The 21,787-nt window shown below is 43.4% G+C and overlaps 1 protein-coding gene across 1 annotated transcript in view; it reads right to left on the bottom strand.

The window, feature by feature from the left end:
- Window positions 1-21,787, bottom strand: part of PRKDC (protein kinase, DNA-activated, catalytic subunit) — a 418,309-nt gene that overhangs the window by 1,069 nt on the left and 395,453 nt on the right. Inside the window, exons 83-85 of the mRNA XM_088469547.1 lie at window positions 16,510-16,711; window positions 11,438-11,626; window positions 3,163-3,302 (exon numbers count right to left, since the gene is read on the bottom strand). Of these exons, the coding sequence (XP_088325673.1) occupies window positions 3,163-3,302; window positions 11,438-11,626; window positions 16,510-16,711 (531 nt within the window). The remainder of the gene's footprint in view (window positions 1-3,162; window positions 3,303-11,437; window positions 11,627-16,509; window positions 16,712-21,787) is intronic.

Here is a 21,787-nt window from a genome sequence, read left to right as displayed (position 1 = left end):
ATACTCAGAATCACAAACTTACACTGATCAACGCTCATTTTAGTGGCAATCATATTAGAACGTTTTTGGGGTAATTAGTGGACAAGTACCATGACGGCAACATATAATGTTCACACTGTAGGATGTGATATAGTCATACAAGACACACTCAAATGTTGGAACAACAAAGAACTTATCTCTGCAGCAAAAACAACTGTCAGAGAATGAAGTACAATGCTACAAAGACCACCATTATTTGTGGTTTAGATGTTCCTGAAGTCTCTTCCCCAATTTCCATAGTTAGACAAATCACACACTGATATACCTGTGGCAAATAGACTGGATTATGGTACAAACAAACTCTCTTTTGGGCAGATTCATGTTAGCTCAGAAGCCGCCAGAACCCTTTTTGCCTACAGCCTAATGAAGATCTGGAAGGAGGAGTGTTAATAGAAGAGCTGGGGAGGGGTGGGGGTGTCTTTGGGGGCACATATGCACAGAAATAGGTGAACTAAATGGCCGCAGGCTGCCACACAATAGCAACAGGTATCACGTGCATTACAATGTATTGAAAATTCATATCTGCCACTGTGTCTCCGTTCCAGGTCGGTGGACTGTATTTAGGCTATGGAGGGGTTAGAGGAAAAGGGCCACACCCTTGTGCCTGGTGAGCCACACATGGCCCACGAGCTGTCTGAATTTTCTCAACCCTAATCTATAGCATAAGCCGATAATGAGATTCTGGGACACAACAAATGCCCCTTTCGTCATGGGTTAGATCTCCCATTGAGGTGACAAACTTGAATCGTTAAAGTGGAGCTATTTAAGGGTCAGGAGGAACCATTCCAGTTGAGCACAGTAAGAGACTGCTGTAAAATGCAGAACCCTGTGACGATCAGGTAAAGGGGAGATACCAGCCGTATCCACCAGCCCTTGACTGGCCAAGTGAAAGTATTCCTACACTTATGGTTTCCAGGAACAGGTGAAAGGAGAAAATGCTCTGGAAGGAACTCTGAGAAGAGTGACTAATATTCTTAGTGGATGACAATGATTACTCACAGGGTTCATACTTGTAGACCCACCGAGGAGAGACAAGCTTGGTCCCAGTGAGAAGTCAGAGTCTTACATTTGGACCGCAGGCTTCTGAGTTGCAGGCACCGGCGTGATTTTTTAGATTTCAAGAAACAAATAAATGAAACAGGCAATAATAACCTGGTTTTGCCTTTTAAATTATTGTTGCTTTAAGTTTAGTGGCCAAATGCCTAAAATCACGCTGGTGCCTGCCGTGCACAGGCTATTACATTTGCGCCTAAGAAGTCTATTTACTAAGCATTTGATGGAGATAAAGTAAACAGAGATAAAGTCCCAACCAATCAGCTCCTAACTGCCACAGGCTGTGTTTGAAAAATGACAGGAGCTGATTGGTTGGGATTTTATCTCCATTCACGGTTTAGCAAATAGAGATGAACCGGTTCGGTTTTACTTGGTTCTTTACGCCAAAATTATCGCAAGTTCGGATTTATTTTATTGGCTATCCAAAACACGTGATAGCCAATAAAATGCCGTTTTTGAAATCCGAGTAAAACCGAACCCGCTCATCTCTAAAATAGACCCCTAAAGGTGCTCATACACGATGCGATGCACCGTGTAGGGCGTCTGCGATCCGTCGGCAGACGGATCGCGCTGTCACCGCTGGCAATCGTACGGTCCCCGCTGACTGCACGATATGCCGGCTCCCCCCTCCTCCATCTGAATGGGATCGTACATCGCATCCCAGATCAGATGAACCTGCAGGAAGATATATATGAGATTCCTGGGTTTTTGGCCTGGCTCGGCCAAAATACCAGGGGTCTTGCGTATGTCTGAAAGGCACCAACCCGGTCACCGCCCCTGCAATTGATCATGGTATTTTCCGGGACTTAAGTGCCGGGTAGACTTCAGACTGCTGAAGTGTGAATGGTGCAACCCAGGATTTTACGCCTCGGCTGCACATGGAGGCCTCTGATTGGCCGATTGGGGCTGCCTGGTGGGGGCAGAAAAAACACGCTGAGCGCTGGATCTGGGGAACCCTTATAACAAGAGGTGAAGACAGAGTACCCAATGTATTGAACAGGTGTCTGGTCGATTCTGCAGTGTGGAGAAGCAGCCAGCACACACAAGCTACAGAGACACTGCCTGTTGTGCTGTCTGGTGGCTGGAGAAAGGGTGTGTGATTACGCGAGTAAGTATGAGTGTTTGTGTGTGTATGACATGTATGAGTGTGACATGAGAGCAGCAGGTCATTCCCTGGCCATTCGAATGCCAGGGCAGACAGGCTTATGTCTGAATGGGGTTGACCCGGGAATTTCCCGGGTCTCAGGTGTAGTGTGAAAGTGGATCTCGAGCAAAAACCTGGGTGAGTGTGGTATTAGTTGACAAAGAGAATTAACTCTGGGAGAAATAAGTCGAAGGATGGAGCGTTTTACATGATTATTGCCGCTATGTACTAAATGCAACTTACAGAAACGGTGGTAGCAATAACCGCTGTCCCTCTGAGTTACATTTTTGAAAGTCTCTGCATGGGAAACTGACACTGCGCAGTCTCAGCTTCCGGAGGCTGCAGAAGAGGAATCGTAAGATCTCTCCCCTGTGAGAATTCCTCCATAGGCATATAGAAGTTTACGATATCGGAGGACAGAATTCCAAAAAGATTAGATTTTTGGAATATGGTACATAGGAGTCAGATCGTAGTCCACATTGATAATAATGGAGACTGCGGTCTGCAGTTGTAATTAGCCTTGTAGAAGCTCTCTACAATACATTTTTCTTGAATGACATTGCACACAATATTTTTTTAAGATTTTAAGTGTTCCGGGGCTGTTGATTATTAAATTCTAAGTATCTTCTTACCTAACAACAGCGAGCTCAGGGTCAGTGAAGATCAGATAGATGACAGAAGAGATGGACAGATTCTGCAGATCTATATGAACTAGATACTGTGCAAGTGTGTAGAATGCAATATGGTTGAACATAAGCAGAGTCTGAGCCTTTTTACGAAAGAGGAGTTTGAGAGTTTAGATAGAGAATGAATATGACTGAAGATGAGGTTCAGTTCATGACTTTCCTGACAAATATGAAGTATAATAAAATGTGTTAAATCAAAGAAGCAGATGAGTAAATCTAATATATTATATAAGGACTCACCATGTTATTTCTGATGGGTTTGCACCGGCTAACTTTCGTTTTGCACAATTGATTTTCTGCATAGGATACCAGTCCTGTGAAGCAGTGTTAATCTCCTTCAGCCAGGTTCCTTGCTTCTTCATCTGCCTCATCTCTTGATTCTAGTAGGATGACAAGAATAGACCATATATGAATATTTACAATTTTACAATAACATTTCATATATAATTGCAGGTTATGCAATTCCCTACTGTACATTGTAACTATACACTACCATAACGTGACAAAGTTGGATGCGATATAAAATGTCAAAATTCAGAATGTCGACATGGATGTTATGTTGACATATCAAATGTCGACATAATGTTTTTAGATGATTTTCTTTCCCTAACCACAGCTTAACCCTAACCTGGACTGTCAACACTCACAATGTCAATATTATGCCCATATTCTTGATTATAAACAAAGCCATGACATTGTTGGCTCCGCTCTATCATTAGGGATCTCTTATACACTATTTACCAGACATGGTTAGTGACAGATACCGGTTAATAGAACAGCAATTTGTTTGGGTGCAAGATATGGAGAGACCCTTAATTTGGATACATGGTCATGTATTCTCCACATCTGTTCTAAAGATTTTCCAAAAATGGAATCTGCTCTCTGTGTGACTTCAGAAATGAAAACTCATTGAACTTCTCTTGGAGAGGCTGCAGACAAGAGGATGCCCTATCCCATGTTTATTGTCATGCCCGAAACCATCTTCCCTATGCAAAGAAGTTCATGGCCTGATATATGTTGTCACCGATATATGCAGTCCTCTCTCACATTCCCTACTACTCAGATGTATTCTCAAGGCACCAAAACATCTCCTACAACGTATATCAGTGATGTGCAGTGAGGTTAATAGCTGGGGAGGCACCTATTTAAATGGGTGAGTGCTGGGGGCCTGTCTCACCCCCTACTCACTGTAACTCTTCCCTCTAAGCTCCAGTGTTTATTGATTCTCCTACCTGCATCACTGTGTCTTCACTTGCTGCTGCTGACTGAGCTCCATCTCTAAACACTGCAGTGGACTTCCTGGTGACATGACACATCCAAGGTGCCCATCAGTGCTCAACGCACGCCACCCATATTTAGAGGCATGCCTCTGTTAGTTCTCTTTTTGTGTAGCTTACTGCCCTTGGTGTGGCCCCGCCATTAGCTCTGCAAGCAGTATCTTGAATATAAAGAAGCGAGGCTAAGCTGCTAAGGGAGCTTAACAAAGCTGGTGAGTGTTAAATATAAAAATGATTATAATAAACAAAAAAGATGATTAGAAGTTATACATATCTTGTTTGTATTCTAATAGTTGTTATATCAAATCTCAGGAGTATCAGCCTACCTTAAAGGCAACCAATGGTTGAATTACTCCTTGATGGAAGCAGCAGAATCCCCTGCCTTTGAATTCAATCAATCAAAGAAGCCATATGGATGATGGAACATAATCTTTTATTATTACCAATTGTACAAATTTATTTTCTGCCATTCGGACAGCTTGGCACGAGTTGTGGAATTTAATTGGCATCCTGGACCCAAAGTTTAGTTAGTTCACTGCCTCTCTCCCACTGCCACTTGTTTCCCCCATTCTATATTATATAGGTGTCACTATATATTATATATATATATACACACACACACACACACACACATATATATATATATATATACACACATACATACACACATATATACATACACACACAGTAGAGTCACATTACTATGACCACCAACTAATAGCCAGAGTAACAGCAGCATGCAGCACGGAGAGCAGCTAGATGGGCTGGGAGCGCCTCAATAAGATGCTGATAGGTTGGCACATGTATCTGGAGCCATGCTGACTGCAGTGCATCCCACAGCTGCTGGAGGGTGCGTGATGGAGTATCCATAGAGCAAACGATCAAGGTGGTCCCACGGATGCTCAATTGGCTTCAAGTCCGGGGAATTAGGGGGTCAGGGAAGTACTTTTAAGTCTTGATTGTGTTCGTCCAACCACTGTCAGACATTTTTAGCCATGTGACATGTCGCACTGACTTACTGAAAGATCCCATCCACCTCAGAGAAGACAAATCAGCATGTATGGTTGTATGTGCTCTACAAGGTCCCTTCCACATGGATGATTGGGCCCAGAGAATGTCATGAAAACATTCTCCAGACCATATCGCTGCCACCACCAGCTTGTGTTCTTCCAGCAATGGTTACAGGGTGTTTATTTTCCGATGTTTCTCACCTAACTAGTCAACATCCCTACATTCGACAAAGCAGAAAATGTGAGTCCTCAGAGAATGCAACCCTTAGCCAATCAGCAGAGGTCCAATTTTGATACATTTGTGAAAATGTAAGCCTTTTCCGCCGATGCACCTCGTTATCATAGGTGACCATCCATTTAATTTTGAGCCCCATACGCAGCAGGGTTCGCTGAACTGTCATTTTAGACAAGTCTGGTGGACCCCAGGTTCATTTTGATGGTGATACCATTGTAGCGTGTCAGTCGGCCCTCACGCACCTTCGTAGCCGACGTTCACCTCTCACATCACCATATTTGGCAGAAAGTTTTTTTTTTACATCCTCTCCTAACTAGAACATTTTCGGAAAAATCTGAGATGGGTTGTAGACATTTCATTTTTTTTTCGGTGATCTGATATAGAATGACCCATATGAGTTTATGCTTATGAGCATATGAAACAATAACTGGGGGTGGCATGTAAGTGCTACATGGAATACTTTTGGTGGGACTATACATTTTTTTTTTACTAAATTAATGTATCGGATAGGCCATTTGTCTATTCTTTTGATAGGGGATTCTCTGAACTGGCAACTCTAGCATAGGTCACGCTATCTTGCGGTCCTTTGTATAGTCCCCCATTCTGAAATAACTCCACCTGAAGAAAAGCCAGTACCCTGGAAATCCTGAATACCTATGGGAACACCATTGACCAAAATAATTCCAAACTCTGTAATAGATGCGGGCAGAGGCAGGCTTCCGTGCCCTAAGCATCGTTTGAATTACATAACTAGAAAAACCTTTTGTTCTTAGGATGGAAGATTCAAGAGCCACGTTATCAAAGCCAGACGAGGTAAGTCCAGATCCCGGCAGGGACCCTGTGTTAGCAGACCCTGCCGTAGAGGAAGAGGATACAGACTGTCTATGGACAGATTCTGTATGTCAGTGAACCAATGAAGTCTGGGCCAAGCCTGAGCCACCAGTATTACTGTTCTGCCTTCCTGCATGAATTTCCTGAGAACTCTTGGAAAGATACTCCAGCTTGAAGTCCCATCTTACTGCCAGTGCGTCCACGAAGGCTGCTGATGGGTCTCTGGATCTGGACCCGTACCTGGGGGACCTTGTGATTGTGATGTGATGCCATGAGATCTATCTCTGGTAGACCCCATGTGTTTACCAGGAGTGAAACTCTCCCAGATGGACAGACCACTCTCCAGTGTGTATGTCCTGGCGACTTAGGAAGTCTGCTTCCCAATTGAGTACTCCCGGTATGAATATTGCAGAGATGACCGGAAGATGACATTCTGCCCAAATCAGAACCTTCGTCACTTCTTTCATGGCTGCGTAACTTCTTGTGCCTCCCTGATGATTGAGGTAGGCCACTGTAGTTGCATTGTCGGACTGAATATGGACCAGCTTGCCCTGGAGCAAGTCCCGTGCCATGATAAGTGCCTTGTACACTGCTCGCAGTTCCAGAATGTTTATTGGCAGATGACTTTCCTGATTTGTCCATCTTCCCTGAAAGGTGTGATGACCTGTCACTGCCCCCCCCCCCCCCATCCAGGAAAACTGGCGTCTGTGGTGAGAAGCACCCAATTTGGAATCCAGAATGGGCGCCCTTTGTTCAGATGATCCTTTCTCAGCCACCACTGGAGAGAGTGACGAACCTCTGGAGTGAGAATGATCCTCTAAGACCTTATTAGATGATACTGTCCGTTCCACTTGGAGAGAATCAACTATTGCAGGGGCCTGAAATGGAACTGGAGCATACACAACCATGTCGAAGGTGGATACCATTGATCCCATGACCTGCATTGCTAACAGAATGGATACCCTTCGCTTGCGTATTCTTAATGACAGCACCACAATCTTGTCCTCTGGCAGAAACACCGTTTGTGTCCAAGAATCCCAGATGTACCATCTGCTGTGTTGGAGATTTCTTCCAATTGATTATCCAGCCATGCTTTCGTAAGCAGGTTATGGTCTTTTGAAGATGGCTTTGTAAAACAACCGGTCTGTGCCAATATTAGAATGTTGTCCAGATATGGCAGAATTCCGGAACTCCCTGATGCGGAGATAGACAGTCATGACTGCCATTATTTTGGTACCCGGGGAGCTGTAGATAGGCCAAAGGGTAGAGCCTGAAATTGGTAATGCTGCTGAAGGATAGCAAACCGTAAAAATTGTTGGTGGAATGGTTTAATAGGAACATGCAGATATACATCCTGAATGTCCAGGGAAACCATGTAATCCCCTGGGCTCCATTGCCAAAATAAATGACCGGAGAGTTTTCATCTGAAACTTGGGTACATGGATAAACTTGTTGAGGGTTTTCAGATTTAGTATAGGGTGATAAGCTCCATTCGGTTTCTGAACCAGAAATAGATTGGAATAATAACCCGTCTCTGTTGCGACACAGGAACCGGGATTATTACCTCTGCCTGTAGCAGGGAGTGAATGGCTTCCTGAAAGTCGAGGCCTAGACCACATCTAATGGAGGATCTGTGCAAAAGAATTTCTGGGGAGGATGCCTCCTAAAAGTAAGGGCATACCCCTGAGAGACCACTTCTCGGACCCAGGCATCTGTTGTTGTTTGATGCCACCCTGGGATCCCACAAGGAAGAGGCCCGCCCAACAAGGCCGAAGGTTTGTCATCCGGTTTAGAAGCTGGACAACTTGGCAGGCCAAACCTCTTAGTTTGTCGCCTTGTTGTCTTGCGAAAACTAGTCGACCTAGAGGAAGACTGTTCCCTTGCTCGTCCCTGAGGACGAGAGGACCGAAAAGAAACCTGCTTAGACTTTATAGTCGCTGTAGATGGCAGCCCTGCTGATTTTGAAGCCACCAGAGTAGCCATATATTTATCCAAATCTGCTCCAAAAAAGGTAAGACTTCTAGCGCCCTCTTTGATCCTGTATCAGCTTTCCAGGATCTTAACCAAAGGGCCCTGCATGCCACTATTGAAGCTGCTGATGCTTTAGAAGCTAAAATTCCAGCATCTACAGCAGCTCCTCCCAGATAGGAAAACGCTTCCTATGTGGGAGATATACATCCTCTGTTCTCTGGTAGCATCTGGTAGAGTGTCTTCCAATGCTCCCATCTGATCTTCAACAGCTTTGGCTACCCAGGCTCCAGCCATAGCTGGATGAGTAACAGCTCCAGATGATGAAAATATTTCCTTAAGACATGCTTCAATTTTCTTATCTGTGGAATCCTTCAGAGAAGATGCTGACGGAATAGGCAATGTAGCATTTCTGATTAAATGCGTTACATGAGCATCCACAGTAGGAGGTACTGTACCTCCCGCTTAGTACATACAGAAGCTGGGAAAGGGTTAACAACGATGTTATTCTTTTATTCATATAAAATCGTTTATCTGGGTTACCCCATTCCTCATCCATAAGCTCAACCCCATTCCTCATCCATAAGCTCAGTGAGAAGTTCAGATACAGGAAACTCTGTCTTGACCACCTTCCGATGGTGATTAAACATTGGAGCCCTCTTACAATGAGCTGAATATCTAGGATTGATTTAACCGTCGTCACCAAAGAAGGAACATCCACTGTGGACGAATGGTCCTCCTTCCCAGAGCTAGACCCTGGAGAAGAACCTTGCGCATCATCTGATTCCTCTGATGATGCTTCTGAATCCATATGTTGAGTAGACTGATAAAAATATAACTTGCGCTTAGGTGCCTTAGTCACTACCGGTCTGCTTTCAAAATTAGATGGTGCCATACTCTGACATCTTATCAGGACAGATGCATTGGCGATGCAAACAAAGCATGCTGTGGATACCCCATCCAAAGAGGCATTGTGGGAGCAGCCATATAGATTACCTGAGACAAAGAGGATATCAAAGATGGCTCTTGTCCAGAGACAGGTAAACTGGACTGGTGAGTTGGTTCTTTATAAGAGACAACACACAAACCATCCTTTACGTCCTAAAAGGACACATAGACCATACATGATTTACATGAAACCAGTACAGGGGGCTCCCCCTCCTGTTTCCCTTTATCTTTAGATATGTTGATAAAGGTAATAAATGCAATGCTATGTGACAGCCATCACAAATCTCAAATGAATGTGAAGTACTCAAAGAAAAATCTCCACCCCAAAGGATGGAAAGAAAAAATAGTGATAGTTATAATTGGCAGACAGAAATAAAAGACCATGTCAATAGCAGCTAGCAAACAGTCACATACAATGCATATGTAATATAATTACAATGGACTCTAAATCAACTACACAAACACCAGGAATGGTAGGCTATAGAGCCCTGTATACCATAAACACGGGAGAGGTATACAAGGAGACTGACCCAAACCCTCTTGAGACGCGCAAAACCCTTTGTAGGGTCTGGGGAGAAGCTGCCGGAGGAGCGACTACCTCTCCTAAGCTGCGTTAACCAGCCAGCGTCTGCTGCCGAATCCCGGCGTCAGACGATAAGGCCCCGGTGGTGTAGTGAGGATGCGGGCAATCCCAGGCCCTGACTGCAGTGGCTATTTATGCGTCTCTGACACCAGAAGCAAAGACTGCAGCGCGCGATTCCCCGTAAGCGGGGAACCACCTTACCTGACATCTACGTGCGTCCGGTTGCAGTCCAGGTCGCAGCATTGTTGTTAGCAAGCTCAGCCGCGACCCTCCCAAAATCACCAGCCCAGTTACTGGTATTGTGGCCCGGCGGAGGTAGATGGAGTCGCAGTATACGCGTCTTAATTCAGACGCGACGCTAAGTACTGCCAACCCAAAGACATACAATAAACTATAAAAAAAAAAAGCTTAGGACTGTCTGTGCAGTCCCTGTTTCAAAGGTGAGTCTTGATCCTGCTGCACCAAACGAACAACTGAAGGCCTATGGCTAAGGGCGGAGTATATATGGAGGAGGACACGAGGCATCCTGGGAGCTGAAGCTTTAACGGTTTGGTGCCTGGATCTCTCCAACCATAATATCCCAATGGTATCCCTCTGGATCCTATGGACCCTGAAGAAGAAAATAGTAAGTTTAATTACAGATTATGTCCCAGAAGATTACATCTAACAACATAGCCCAAATGCAGGAAAACATTATTCAAGCACTAAACCCCACTGTCACGCTCCATGACCCATTAACAGCAAGGAAGATTAATCAGGCACCACACCTAATTGCTAGTGAAGCATTAATGAGGCACTATAACCCCAAAAGTAATAATACCTCTCTGGGGAAATTGGTGATGAGTATTAGCACCGGGATCTCAATAAAAAGAATGCTTCAGATAAGGATCCTAGGAATCTACTTTAAAGAAACCAATCAGGGACTAAATAGTTGATTTCAAGAAAGGGAATTGTGAGAACATCAGGTGTACCGCGCTTAGGTCACGGTCATCAGTGTACGGCTGTGTCACAGCGCAGCTTTGAGGTACCACCAGCTCTCATACTTTTGCAGCAAAGTCTATTGTGTAAATTTACAACAAACACTAGTGTACCATTATTCTATTAACCTCTACAATTTCCCATGTCTTAGTTTATTTATTTAATCACCAGGATAATATTCTAACGCAGACTAAAAAGGATTAAGGAATCCGGTCATTAGGTCTACAGTAAATAGATAAACAATGTATGGGTAGACAATGGAAGATAGACAGGCAGTAGGTCGACAGGGTCTGAAGGTCGACACACTAAAGGTGGACTAGTAAGAAGGCCGACAGGTACTGAAGGTTAACATGGTCATTAGGTCGACACACATATGGTCGATACATGTTTTTGTTTTTTATGGTCAGGATTAGAGTTAAGCACTTACTCCGACACTTAGGGTTAGGCAGCAAGAGGGAAGGTTAGACACTTACAGGAGGGTTAGGAATAGGGTGAAGATTAGGGCTAGAAAAAAAACCCAAAAAAACATGTGTCGACGATTTGTGTGTCGACCTTCAGTACCTGTCCACCATATTACTAGTCGACCTTTAGTGTGTCGACCTATTGCCTGTTTATCTTCCACTGTCTACCCAAACATTGTCTATTTACAGTAGACCTAATGATCCACACCCAAGGATTACTGTACCTTCCAGTCTATCGAGGGCTCCTTTACAAACACATCCATTGTGCTAATGAGGAGGTCAGGATTCCTTCGATAGGCCCGTAAAGCATGTACCATCACAGAATCAAATAATCCAGTCTCCTTCATGGGCAACATCAGATTTATTATCTGCCGTGTTAGGCGGAACGGAATCAGTTCTGGAACAGCCAAAAACTAAAACAAAAAAATAGAAAAAGGCATTGTGACAGGTGACTGCATCTCCCCAATGTGTACTGTGTTAGATCTTTATATGACCAGCTAATTCTAGCGTTATTTGATACTGGGTAATATTTATTCACAAACATTGGAAAGTTATTGGCATGTATTGAAATAATAATAATTAAAAAAAACATTAAGTAATCATTAGCAAAAACATTAAATTTATAAATATTGAAGCTCTAAATTACATTATTTGAATTTTACTGCCAACTTTTCAAATCCATATAAAACCATGAGACTCACATCAAAGTAAAAACTTTTGGCCTAGGGGTGCCATGAAAAGAATGCGGATTCCCTAGGGCACCATGATTCAAGAAAGTTTAGGAACCACTGGCTTACATAATAGTACCCCAAGGACAGTATATTATATACAATAAATGTTAACATATAAATGTATCTATTTTTCTTTATACAGTTATAGATACTTGGTAATTTAAAAAAACAATGACTATAGATTTGAAATCTGTTCCAAATCTGTGGGGGGGGGTTTACATATCAGGAAACAATTAAGCATTATATAGATTTAATCATATCCTGAAGTTTGAAAAACCTAATCTCATGCGAAAAAAACCCAACAGATAAAAAAACATGAGGAAGCCATGATTGCAAAAGTAAATGCAGCATTACTGCTTCCATTAGAATAAAGTAGTTGATTGCATTTAATTGGCCATACTATTACTACATCTGTGTCATTTAGGTTTGAGCTAAAACCATGTCTTGGAGAAAAAAAATATCTAAAATTATCCCAGAGAAGCAACTGCAGATCTGCTTGAAAAAGTATTTCTATATGAAAATGCACTGCGTGGTACACTGAGCTGCAACTGGTCAGAAGAGATTGAAAACAAAAACACCAGCAGGGGGATACAGAACGCCTAATGCTTGTTTTTGTTACATGCCGTCAATCTGCAGAAATCAGGTATTTGTGACATGAGTTTATATTAATAAACTCCCAGAGGATAAATTAACCTGCAATTTTTAATTATATTGAATGCATTTCTAATAATACCGTTATTTGTTGTTATGGTTTTAAAAAAAAAAAAAGAAAAAAAAAGATTAATATGCTAGGATCCTATTTTTCTTCTGCGAAGGTGAAATTTTCTGAGTACTCCAGAAATCCTATTGGAGGGAGAGGAGAATGAAGTATCAAGTGTTTTCCCAACTGGGTCTAGTAAGTTCAACCACTGTATAGATAAATATTCTGCTTGAGGATACAAAGGCGGACTGTATATGTAATTATTACACTTTCAATTTGATGGGTGCAACAGGGGTTCTAAAAAATTTTTGCAAAATACTATATATATATATATATATATATATATATATACACATACACATACATATGTATGTGTGTATATATATATATATATATATATATATACACATACACACACACACAGCACATGGAGTGCTAAACGAGACTTCTTGTGCGTCCGTAAAAGGGGCGTGGCCTCGTATCACACCCTAATTTTCATCACTCTGTGGGCGTGCCCTGCGCTCCCGGAGATGCTGGGCTACTCGCAGGCTCTCCCCCGCGTTGTGTACATATATTGTGAATAAACCAAGCTGAATACAGCAAAAGGAAATAGAAGAGAGAAATAAAGGTGCACATGGGGTAGAATGTATACGTGATCGGAATCGGTAAATCAGGTTGTACAACATGTTGAATTTCAGAAATCAGTGCAGGATATTGATTGGTAGTTTATGGAGACAATCAGCTGATTTACCGGCCGTTACTAGTAAAATGATGGGCCTTTCAAGTTTGGGAGATCTGTGATTTGCTGAAAGTAATCTGCAAATCACTGAAAAATATCTGTAATATATGGGAACAGATTGGTGGATTGTGGAATCTTTAAAGCAGGGGAGAAACAAAATTACAGAATCTGTACATTGTTTTTTTTTTTTATATTGGTGATGTATGGGCCCCTTAATTTGAGCTGCCATTATTTTTTTTATTGTTGCTCTGTTTTTGCTTCTATTATATTTATTTTATCGAAGCAAATTCATCAAATCATTAGACCATATGATGCTGGGAAAACACAATAAAACTAAAAGTTACATCCAGGGATCTGTAGTACTTTGAAAACATGGGAAATGTTTAAAATTAGTAGTCTATTACACAGGTTCTCAAAGTCGGTCCTCAGGACCCCAAAGAGTGCATGTATTCCAGGTCTCCTCACAGAATCACAAGTGAAATAATTAGCTCCACCTGCGGATCTTTTAAAATGTGTCAGTGAGTAATGAATTCACCTGTGCACCTGCTGGGTGACCTAGAAAATGTGAACTGTGTGGGGTCCTGAGGAAAGAGTTAGACAGCCACTAGTCTATTGTTTACAATGGACTGGACAGGGACGTCCACCAATAAGGAAGGGCTTACAGAAAAGTTTGGTGGCACCTGGTTGCGTTACGTTCATAATTTATCGCTGTCACTTAAAGACTCTCTGTGGAGATGCTTCCAACTCACATCATGGTTTAATTTGGAAGATCTTAACAATGGCCTTCCCTTCTGACCACCATTCTAACTTTAACCAGCCCACTAATTATATATGTGATTAATTTCTTTGTGTACAGTTGTTGCCTATGTGGATTTATTTACTGCAAACATATGTGCATATCTTGCTATGTTACTTCTATATGTCTGTTTTATTGTGTTTTTGATGATTCTCATGTTCAGTATTGAATATGCTGTTCTCCTAACAATAAAATATATATTTTTTAAAGTTATTAGTCTACTACCAGAGAAACACTGGACAAGTATAGCTTTATGACAAATTCTTCCTAGACCTGAGCATAGTCAGAATCAAGCTGTTAAAAAGCCCTGATCTCCACAGATCATGGTTTCAACAATGAGTACAAGCCAGCCAAGTAAAATTTTGGTGAAAAAAAGGTTGCCAACATAACAGCCCTAGTCTAGTAGGCACCTGATCTTTTTACCTTTTTTTTTTTTTTTTTACACTTGCTGAAGAATTGCTACAAGAGCGAACAAGTAAATTAGATGAAAGTTTCAAGGTACCAACTTGAAATCTACCACCAACGCCTTCGAAAAAGCACAAGATCTCCACCTTGGCGTTCAGCTAAGATAGCATTATGTCAATATTTTGAGGCCCTGTGTGTTTATAAAATGCTGGGTGAAAGGGCTGCCTGCTGAGGAAAGTCTGGCATCCAAATTCCATACTGCGAAAGAGTGGCCCCTATTGAGGTAGTCACACCTCAGCCACCGGCGAAGAGACTGCCCCATTTTTGGAGACAGTCTGATAAAGTGTTGGTCAGATGAAAGTTACATTTGTTCTACTTTGAAATTAGATCAATTTAAAATTCCCTCAAGTGGAACCTTGAAAATTGTGCCACTTCAAATGTTGAGACCCAAGACTTTCATGCACAGAGGTCAATTCCTAAGCGAATATGAACAATATAAGTAGCGAGAAGATCTTGTCCTCTGGCTAGAACTACTGCTGATGGGCACCAGCAGCTCCAAGACGGCCATATACTATTGTCCAGTTGGACTTTTTGTAGATGAAGATTCAATCATGACATTTTAAAGTATTAGTCAATCCAATAACATAAGCCTCCAGCAAGACTGGGAAGCCCAACTTAAGCAACAGATTATTGAGGAACGCAATGATAGTCATACCTCAAGCTTCATACTTTCAGCTTCTAGACCACAAAGACATTTGAGTAAAAACCATAACTCTGACATTCTGGGACTTGAACAGCTATGCCTAAGGAGTTCAAAAACTAAAAGGCTTATCAAAGAGAAAAACACTTTCCTTTGTGCATTTTGATATCAGGAACTCCATGTTTACCTCATTTATGATTCCTTTCACTCAGGAGTCTCTGGTCGAATGGAACCACTGGTCCCAGATAAAAAGTTGATGATGTGCTGCAGTCATGGAATTTCCCTGGTTGCTGTAAACCCATCATACAGTACTTATTTGCAAAGTCTAGAAGTGGTGGCATATTCCATAACACTTTTCAAAAAAAGATAACACCTTAACCAGACCATGCACTGACTTTGCCAGACAGTGAGTCCAAGCTGGCTCAAGGAGCAGACGAGGAGCAAAAAAATAGGTTTTAGTCCCCAAGGCTCACAAGGTAGCAGCTGAGAAGGGGAGATCCCTGCTTATCCTCATAAAAGTGAAGCAAGCTGCATGAGCTCAGCATCATCATCTTGTCCAGGCTGCCCATGCCATCTAGACCCCCTCAAAGGTGAGTGTATAAGTTGGTATTTTGCCTCACTGGCTGCCACAGATTGGGCACAGGTCAAACTGACATGGCTTTTGGGGCAGGCAAAAATATTTGCCCCTGCCCCAGGATTAGTCCTGGACATACTCCCCTTCCCAGACATAACATAAATATGAGTGAAGACATAAAGAACAGCTGCAGGTCAACATTGTAAAAGGGGACAAAAACAATAGCTGCTACTGTCTCTATGAGCAAGCTTGCCACAGTGAAGGAAATCTGCCAATGAGGCAGAAAAGTATTGAAGATGAACATTACCTCCCCCCAAGGGACCTGCACCAAAGGGATGGCTGCCATCCAGAAGGACAGGACTTTTCTGCGGTACCTACTTCAGGCATCCCACTGGCTGTAGGGATGCTGTTGATGATGAGATAAAACATGTCTGCCGATACAGAGAAATATGTCATGTAAGAAAAATAAAAAGTGATTATCTAATTTTTATTTTAAAAGGCATATTAAAAAAATTTGAAGATCCTGGCAAGCTGCAGAAGTATAGAGGAGGAGGAGCTTTAACTTTTGGTAAACTAATTATGGTCACTAAAACAGTTCATCCCAATGAAAAATGTCACATGTACACGATTAATTCTCATGGTTTAGCTTACCTGTGTGGCAGTACCAAAAGCATAACCAAAGTCAATGCCTATCATTCCACCAGTTTCCATATTGACCATAAAGTTGGACAGGTGTCGATCTCCAATGCCAAGAATCCAATGGCTTATACAGAGCAAAGCATGAGAGCGGGCAAAGTGGGAGCGCAGAGCCAAAAATGCTTGAGGGGCTGTGCTCATCTTGACAAAGGCTCTCCTGCAAAACAAAACACATTTTTATATATATGTATATATATATATATACACACATATACATACTGTATATATACACACACACATACCACTGCTCTGCATATTTACACAAGATGGCATAAGCAGAAACCATTAAGACTTACTTATGATGAATAAAAATCATCACGGTGTAGAAAAATACAGATTTAATAAATTCAGTGGTACTTGTGTACTTTACGGACTCATTGCAGAGAGAACCCAATGAATGTTTTAAATGGTACATGTGTACTTTATGTACACAAGTACCGAAAGTTGTCCCCACCTGTGAGACACCAGGTAGATCAACAAGCTCTCTGCATGCCTCCTCACCCTAATAGTAGGGTGTCGGTGGTGTTGGCAATACATTTACAATACATTTAAGATGTGAAAACGTGAAGGAATCCTGAGCAAGCGGATGCACAAAAATAAATGAGAAGAATTTAGTGTATATCATTCAACAAAGAAACCCTCAGTAATTAATGTACTCACCTACAAAGTGCACAAAAAACTTTGCACAACAGTTCTCTAGGTATAAACGCCTGTGTGTATAAATTTGTGTCCATCCAATAAAACTCAAAAGAAAAAAAAAAAAAAGGAGCTGGATAGGCTGCTAAAAGACATTTCCTAAGTGATACCCATATTTTCATAGATATAGATTTCACTTATAAATATTTCTACCATACATTACTATTATATATAGAAGAAAACGTTTTGACTTTCCGTTTTTTGTTACACACAAAAGCTAAAACACAGAGGATTACACCATACACACTTTTGACCAAGGCATTTCCTATACACATTTTAAGTGAGTGCATTATATTTAATGACTAAAGATTCCTTTTGTTGAACAATACACACTATACTATTCATTAATTCTGGGCCAACCTCCTCTGAATTCTTTCAAACTTTCGCATACTTTCGAAGCCTCTTAATCCAGGATACGGTAAATAAACCCGCAAAAGTGGATGCCAGCGTTTAGAATGCTGGTCGCCGGAATTCCGACACCTGTCAGAATTGTGGCACCGGCATCCCGAAGGTTAGTAGCGAGGTTAGGGGGAGGGTTAGGTTTAGGGTACGGGGAGGTGGAGGTTAGGTTTGGGCACTAGGGAGGGAGAGTTAGGATACCTACAGACAGGTGTCTGGATTTTGACCGCCGGCATCCCGTACCCAACCCTTAATCCATATTCAGTGGTTTGTTGTACTGTTTTTATATATACATTATTAACTAGGGATTTAAAATGTCTATACATTTGCAAGTATCAATTTGATTATTTTGTATAATTTGTATATGAGGTTCCCACAAATGTTTATTTTTTTTATTTTACAATATTGCAAAAATACATAAATGTTCTCCCTTTTAGGAAGGTCAATAATTATATCAGGAATAAGCTAGTTCACAGCTCATCTAGTTTACGGTCTAGTGCAGGGGTAGCCAACCCTGGTCCTCGAGAGCTACCAACAGTGCATGTTTTCCAGGTCTCTAAACAGAATTGCAAGTGAAATAATTAGCTCCACCTGGGGATCTTTTCAAATGTGTTAGTGAGTAATGACTACACCTGTGCGCCTGCTAGGTGGTCTAGAAAACGTGAACTAATAGTAGCTCTCGAGGACAGAGGTTGGCTACCCCTGGTCTAGTGCTTCATTTATAACCCTTGGTTAGGGTATGTTATTCCCTACAAAGTATTCTACTGCTATTTTGCAATCAATTGAAACCATCCTTTCAGAGGACACAGGGGGTCATTCGGACCCGGTCGCAAGTGCTGAGCGCTCGCAACCGGGTCGATGTTTCCCCACTGAGCATGCGCACGTCGGAGCCGGCTCCGACGTGCGCATGCGCGAGACCCGGCTAGCGACGGGCGCTCCGTCGCTACGGGTCTCGCACCAAAGGGGGTGAGTTGTCGATGGTGAGTGACAGCTCGCCCCGTTTGGGAGACGAGCAGGGGGCGTGGCCGGCCAAATGGAGGCGACAGAACGCTTGCCGTTTGGGGGCGGCCCCACTGACATCAGCAATGATGTCAGTGGGGAGCTTCCTGCTCAATCAGAGCAGGAAGCTCCCTGGGGCTTGCGGTTGACGAGACCCAACCTTAGGGTCTCGTTGCAAGCTCCGATGGTCTTGACCATCGCGACCATCACCCTGGTCGATCGCAAGAGCTGTGGGTGGTAACCCACAGCCTAGCCATCGACCAGGAGGCGGCACTTAAAAAAGTAAGCGGCCGTCCTCATTCAGAGCGATCGCTTGCAGCAAGCGATTGGCTCTGAATGAGGTCCACAATCCTTTGGGTTAAGAGATGTGCAGGCTTTATGACCTGCGGCAATTTAACCAATGTCAATTCAGTTCATAATTCCATTTCTTCTTCAGGGTCCATAGGGATCCACAGGGATACCATGGGGTGTGTGTGGTTGGTTCGATCCGTGCACCAAACAGTCAAAGCTTTAGCTCCCAGAATACACCGGTCCTCCTCCACAAATACCCCGCCCCAGCCAGACAGTTTTTCGTTTGGTGCCGATAGGGCCGGTCGCACCTTTTAGACGGGGGACTGCGGTTAGCAGCCCCAAGCTTTACTTTTATTATTTATTTTATTTATTTTTTTCATCAGAGCAAGCAGCGAGGCATCCTAATGGGTGCCTGCGCTACTGCTTCAACTACCCCCGCCGATGCCGCAACACCAGTGAGCAGTCCGGTGATTGCGGCGGGCGCCAATGGTGCTAGGCTAGCTGCTCCACTGGAACCCAGTGCTGCAGCCAGACAAATCGAGAAGACAGGTAAGGCGATTCCCAGCTTGCAGGGAATCGTGTGTTTATGCGGTCCTTACTTACGGTTGTGGAGACCAGCCGGGTGGCACTGTAGTGGGGTGCCTGGTTCGTCCGCACCCCCACTAGACCACCGGGTCAGTTCAGTCTGATGTTGGGGACCATTTATCAGCCCAGGGCACCCAGCGGTTGATACAGCAGTGGGGAGGTAAGCTCTCCCCCCCCAGACCACGATCCCTCACAAGTGGTTTCCCGCCTCTGAGCTGCTCCTTCTCACCCTCCTCCCTATATGAGACGCTCAGCAGTCATTGCTTGGGGATTTTCTGAAGCTACAGGTCTCAGGAGATTTGTGTCCAGTCTCCCTGTATACCTCTCCCCGGAGCCAGGTTATACAGCTCTCAATCCTATCAGCCTATTAAGGCTTGAGTAGTTGATTCAGCATCCATTGCACATATATTTATATGCAGTGTATGTGACTTGTGCTAGCTGCTGTGGTGATATACTATAAATTTTTCTGACACTCCAGTTACTGTATATCTATCCCTGCGGTTTTGTCTTAAGCCTTTAACTACCAGGTGTGTAGGGGTTCTATATTACTTCACATTTACCTGTATTTGTGAAGGGTGTCACATTGCATTACTAGCTATACACTGATCTTGTGCTGCTTGCTGGTTATTGCTATGCCTAAAGGCAAAGGTAAACAGGAGGCTGCGGCCCCTGTGCTGGTTACTTGCAGATCCTGTTCAGCGGGCTTGTCCCTTCAGTATTCTGTGCAGGACAGTCTGTGTGCTAACTGTTATGCTCCACCACAACAGTACACCTTCCCAGCCCCTGTCGAGGAGCCACCTTAGGTGTCATCCTTGTCACAGGTTATGACGCAGCTAGTAGACCGCTTATCAGCCTCCCACCATGGGGAACCCACAGCTGTTACAGCCTGCTAGGTCTGTACCCCCAATGAAAAGGGATTAATGTAATCGCGCTAAGATAATATAAACTCAATATTGCAAAAGAGATTCAACATATGTAAATGAGCGCTAATAGTGTTAGTGGCACCTGAAAAATAAAAAAGGTTAGAAACAAAGAAAATGTGTATGTCAATCCTTAAAATTTTATAGCTTTATTTCTTGATGTGTTTGTGGAGACCAGGTATATGATGTTGGTGTAAGTGGTGTTCACACCATACAAGTCCAATGCTAACTGTCCCTACCACTATCTTCAATTGATAGCGGCACCTCGATCCTGTTTTTTGGGTCCCGGCTGGAGTATTCTTCATGCTGGTTTCTCCCGTCAGTGCTACTTTACTCTGCGGCGTGACTAGTTTGGCCGGCCGATGGTGATGATGTTACTGTTCTGAGCCACGGGCGGGTGGTGTGTTATGCAGATGGTGCCGCTGAATACAATATTCTTCCTGCCGGTCTCCACTAGTAGCCGCCAACGTGCTTCGTGCGATGATCGCCGTGTCCTTTGGCAACGATGCTGGAAAGCAGATGCAGAATCCAAGAAAGCCCTCTAATCCTTACCCTTCTCTGGAGATATGCTGTTTGGCACAGAGTTGGACAAATTCGTGGCAGCCTTTAAATCTGCTTTTTTTTGCCATCAGCAGCTTCGCCTAGGCCTAAAACGTTCTCCTTTAGGTCCTTTCGTCCTCAAGGTAAGGCAAAAGTAGTGTCTTTTCCCAGACAGCCTAGTTCTCACAAGACCGCAAAGCCGCGATCCAAGTAGCCTTGGGCGGCCAGACGTTAAATACCCAAGTCTGGAGACAAATGGGGCGGGCCTCTTCCTGGGGAACCCTAGGGTTGGAGGTAGATTTCTTTGGTTCACCGACTCATGGCGTCAAACAACTGCGGACACCTGGTCTCTCACGGGTACGCCCTCACCTTTCGGGGTCTTCCTCTCCAGCAATTTGTTTGTACAAGTCCCCATCAGGGCCCGGGAACTGGTTTTTATTCCACTCTTTTTTTGGTTCAGAAGCCCAACGGGTCTCATCCGCCTATTCTGAATTTCAAATCCCTCAACAGGTTTCTCTGGGCTCTACAGGCTCCTCCGTTTGAACCTCTGGACACAGTAGACCTCAAGTGGCTGACGGAAAAGATGTTTTTTCTCCTCGCTATCTCCTCTACCCGCAGGGTATCTGACATGGCAGCGCTCTCCTGTACTTCCCCATTTTTGATTTTTCATCCGGACAGAGCTGTCCTACGTACCCGGGCTGGTTATCCTTCCTAAAGTGGTATCCCGGTTCCATTTGAATGAAGAGATTGTGGTTCCGGTCTTTCAGTCCTCGGACTTCTCTGCAGGTGAAGCCTCCCTGGAT

Source organism: Taudactylus pleione, unplaced genomic scaffold, assembly GCF_031769625.1.
Source record: "Taudactylus pleione unplaced genomic scaffold, aTauple2 ptg000093l, whole genome shotgun sequence".
Classification (NCBI taxonomy): domain Eukaryota; kingdom Metazoa; phylum Chordata; class Amphibia; order Anura; family Myobatrachidae; genus Taudactylus; species Taudactylus pleione.
The sequence above is the reverse complement of the archived record's forward strand: the minus strand, read 5'-3'. Positions and strand labels throughout refer to the sequence as shown.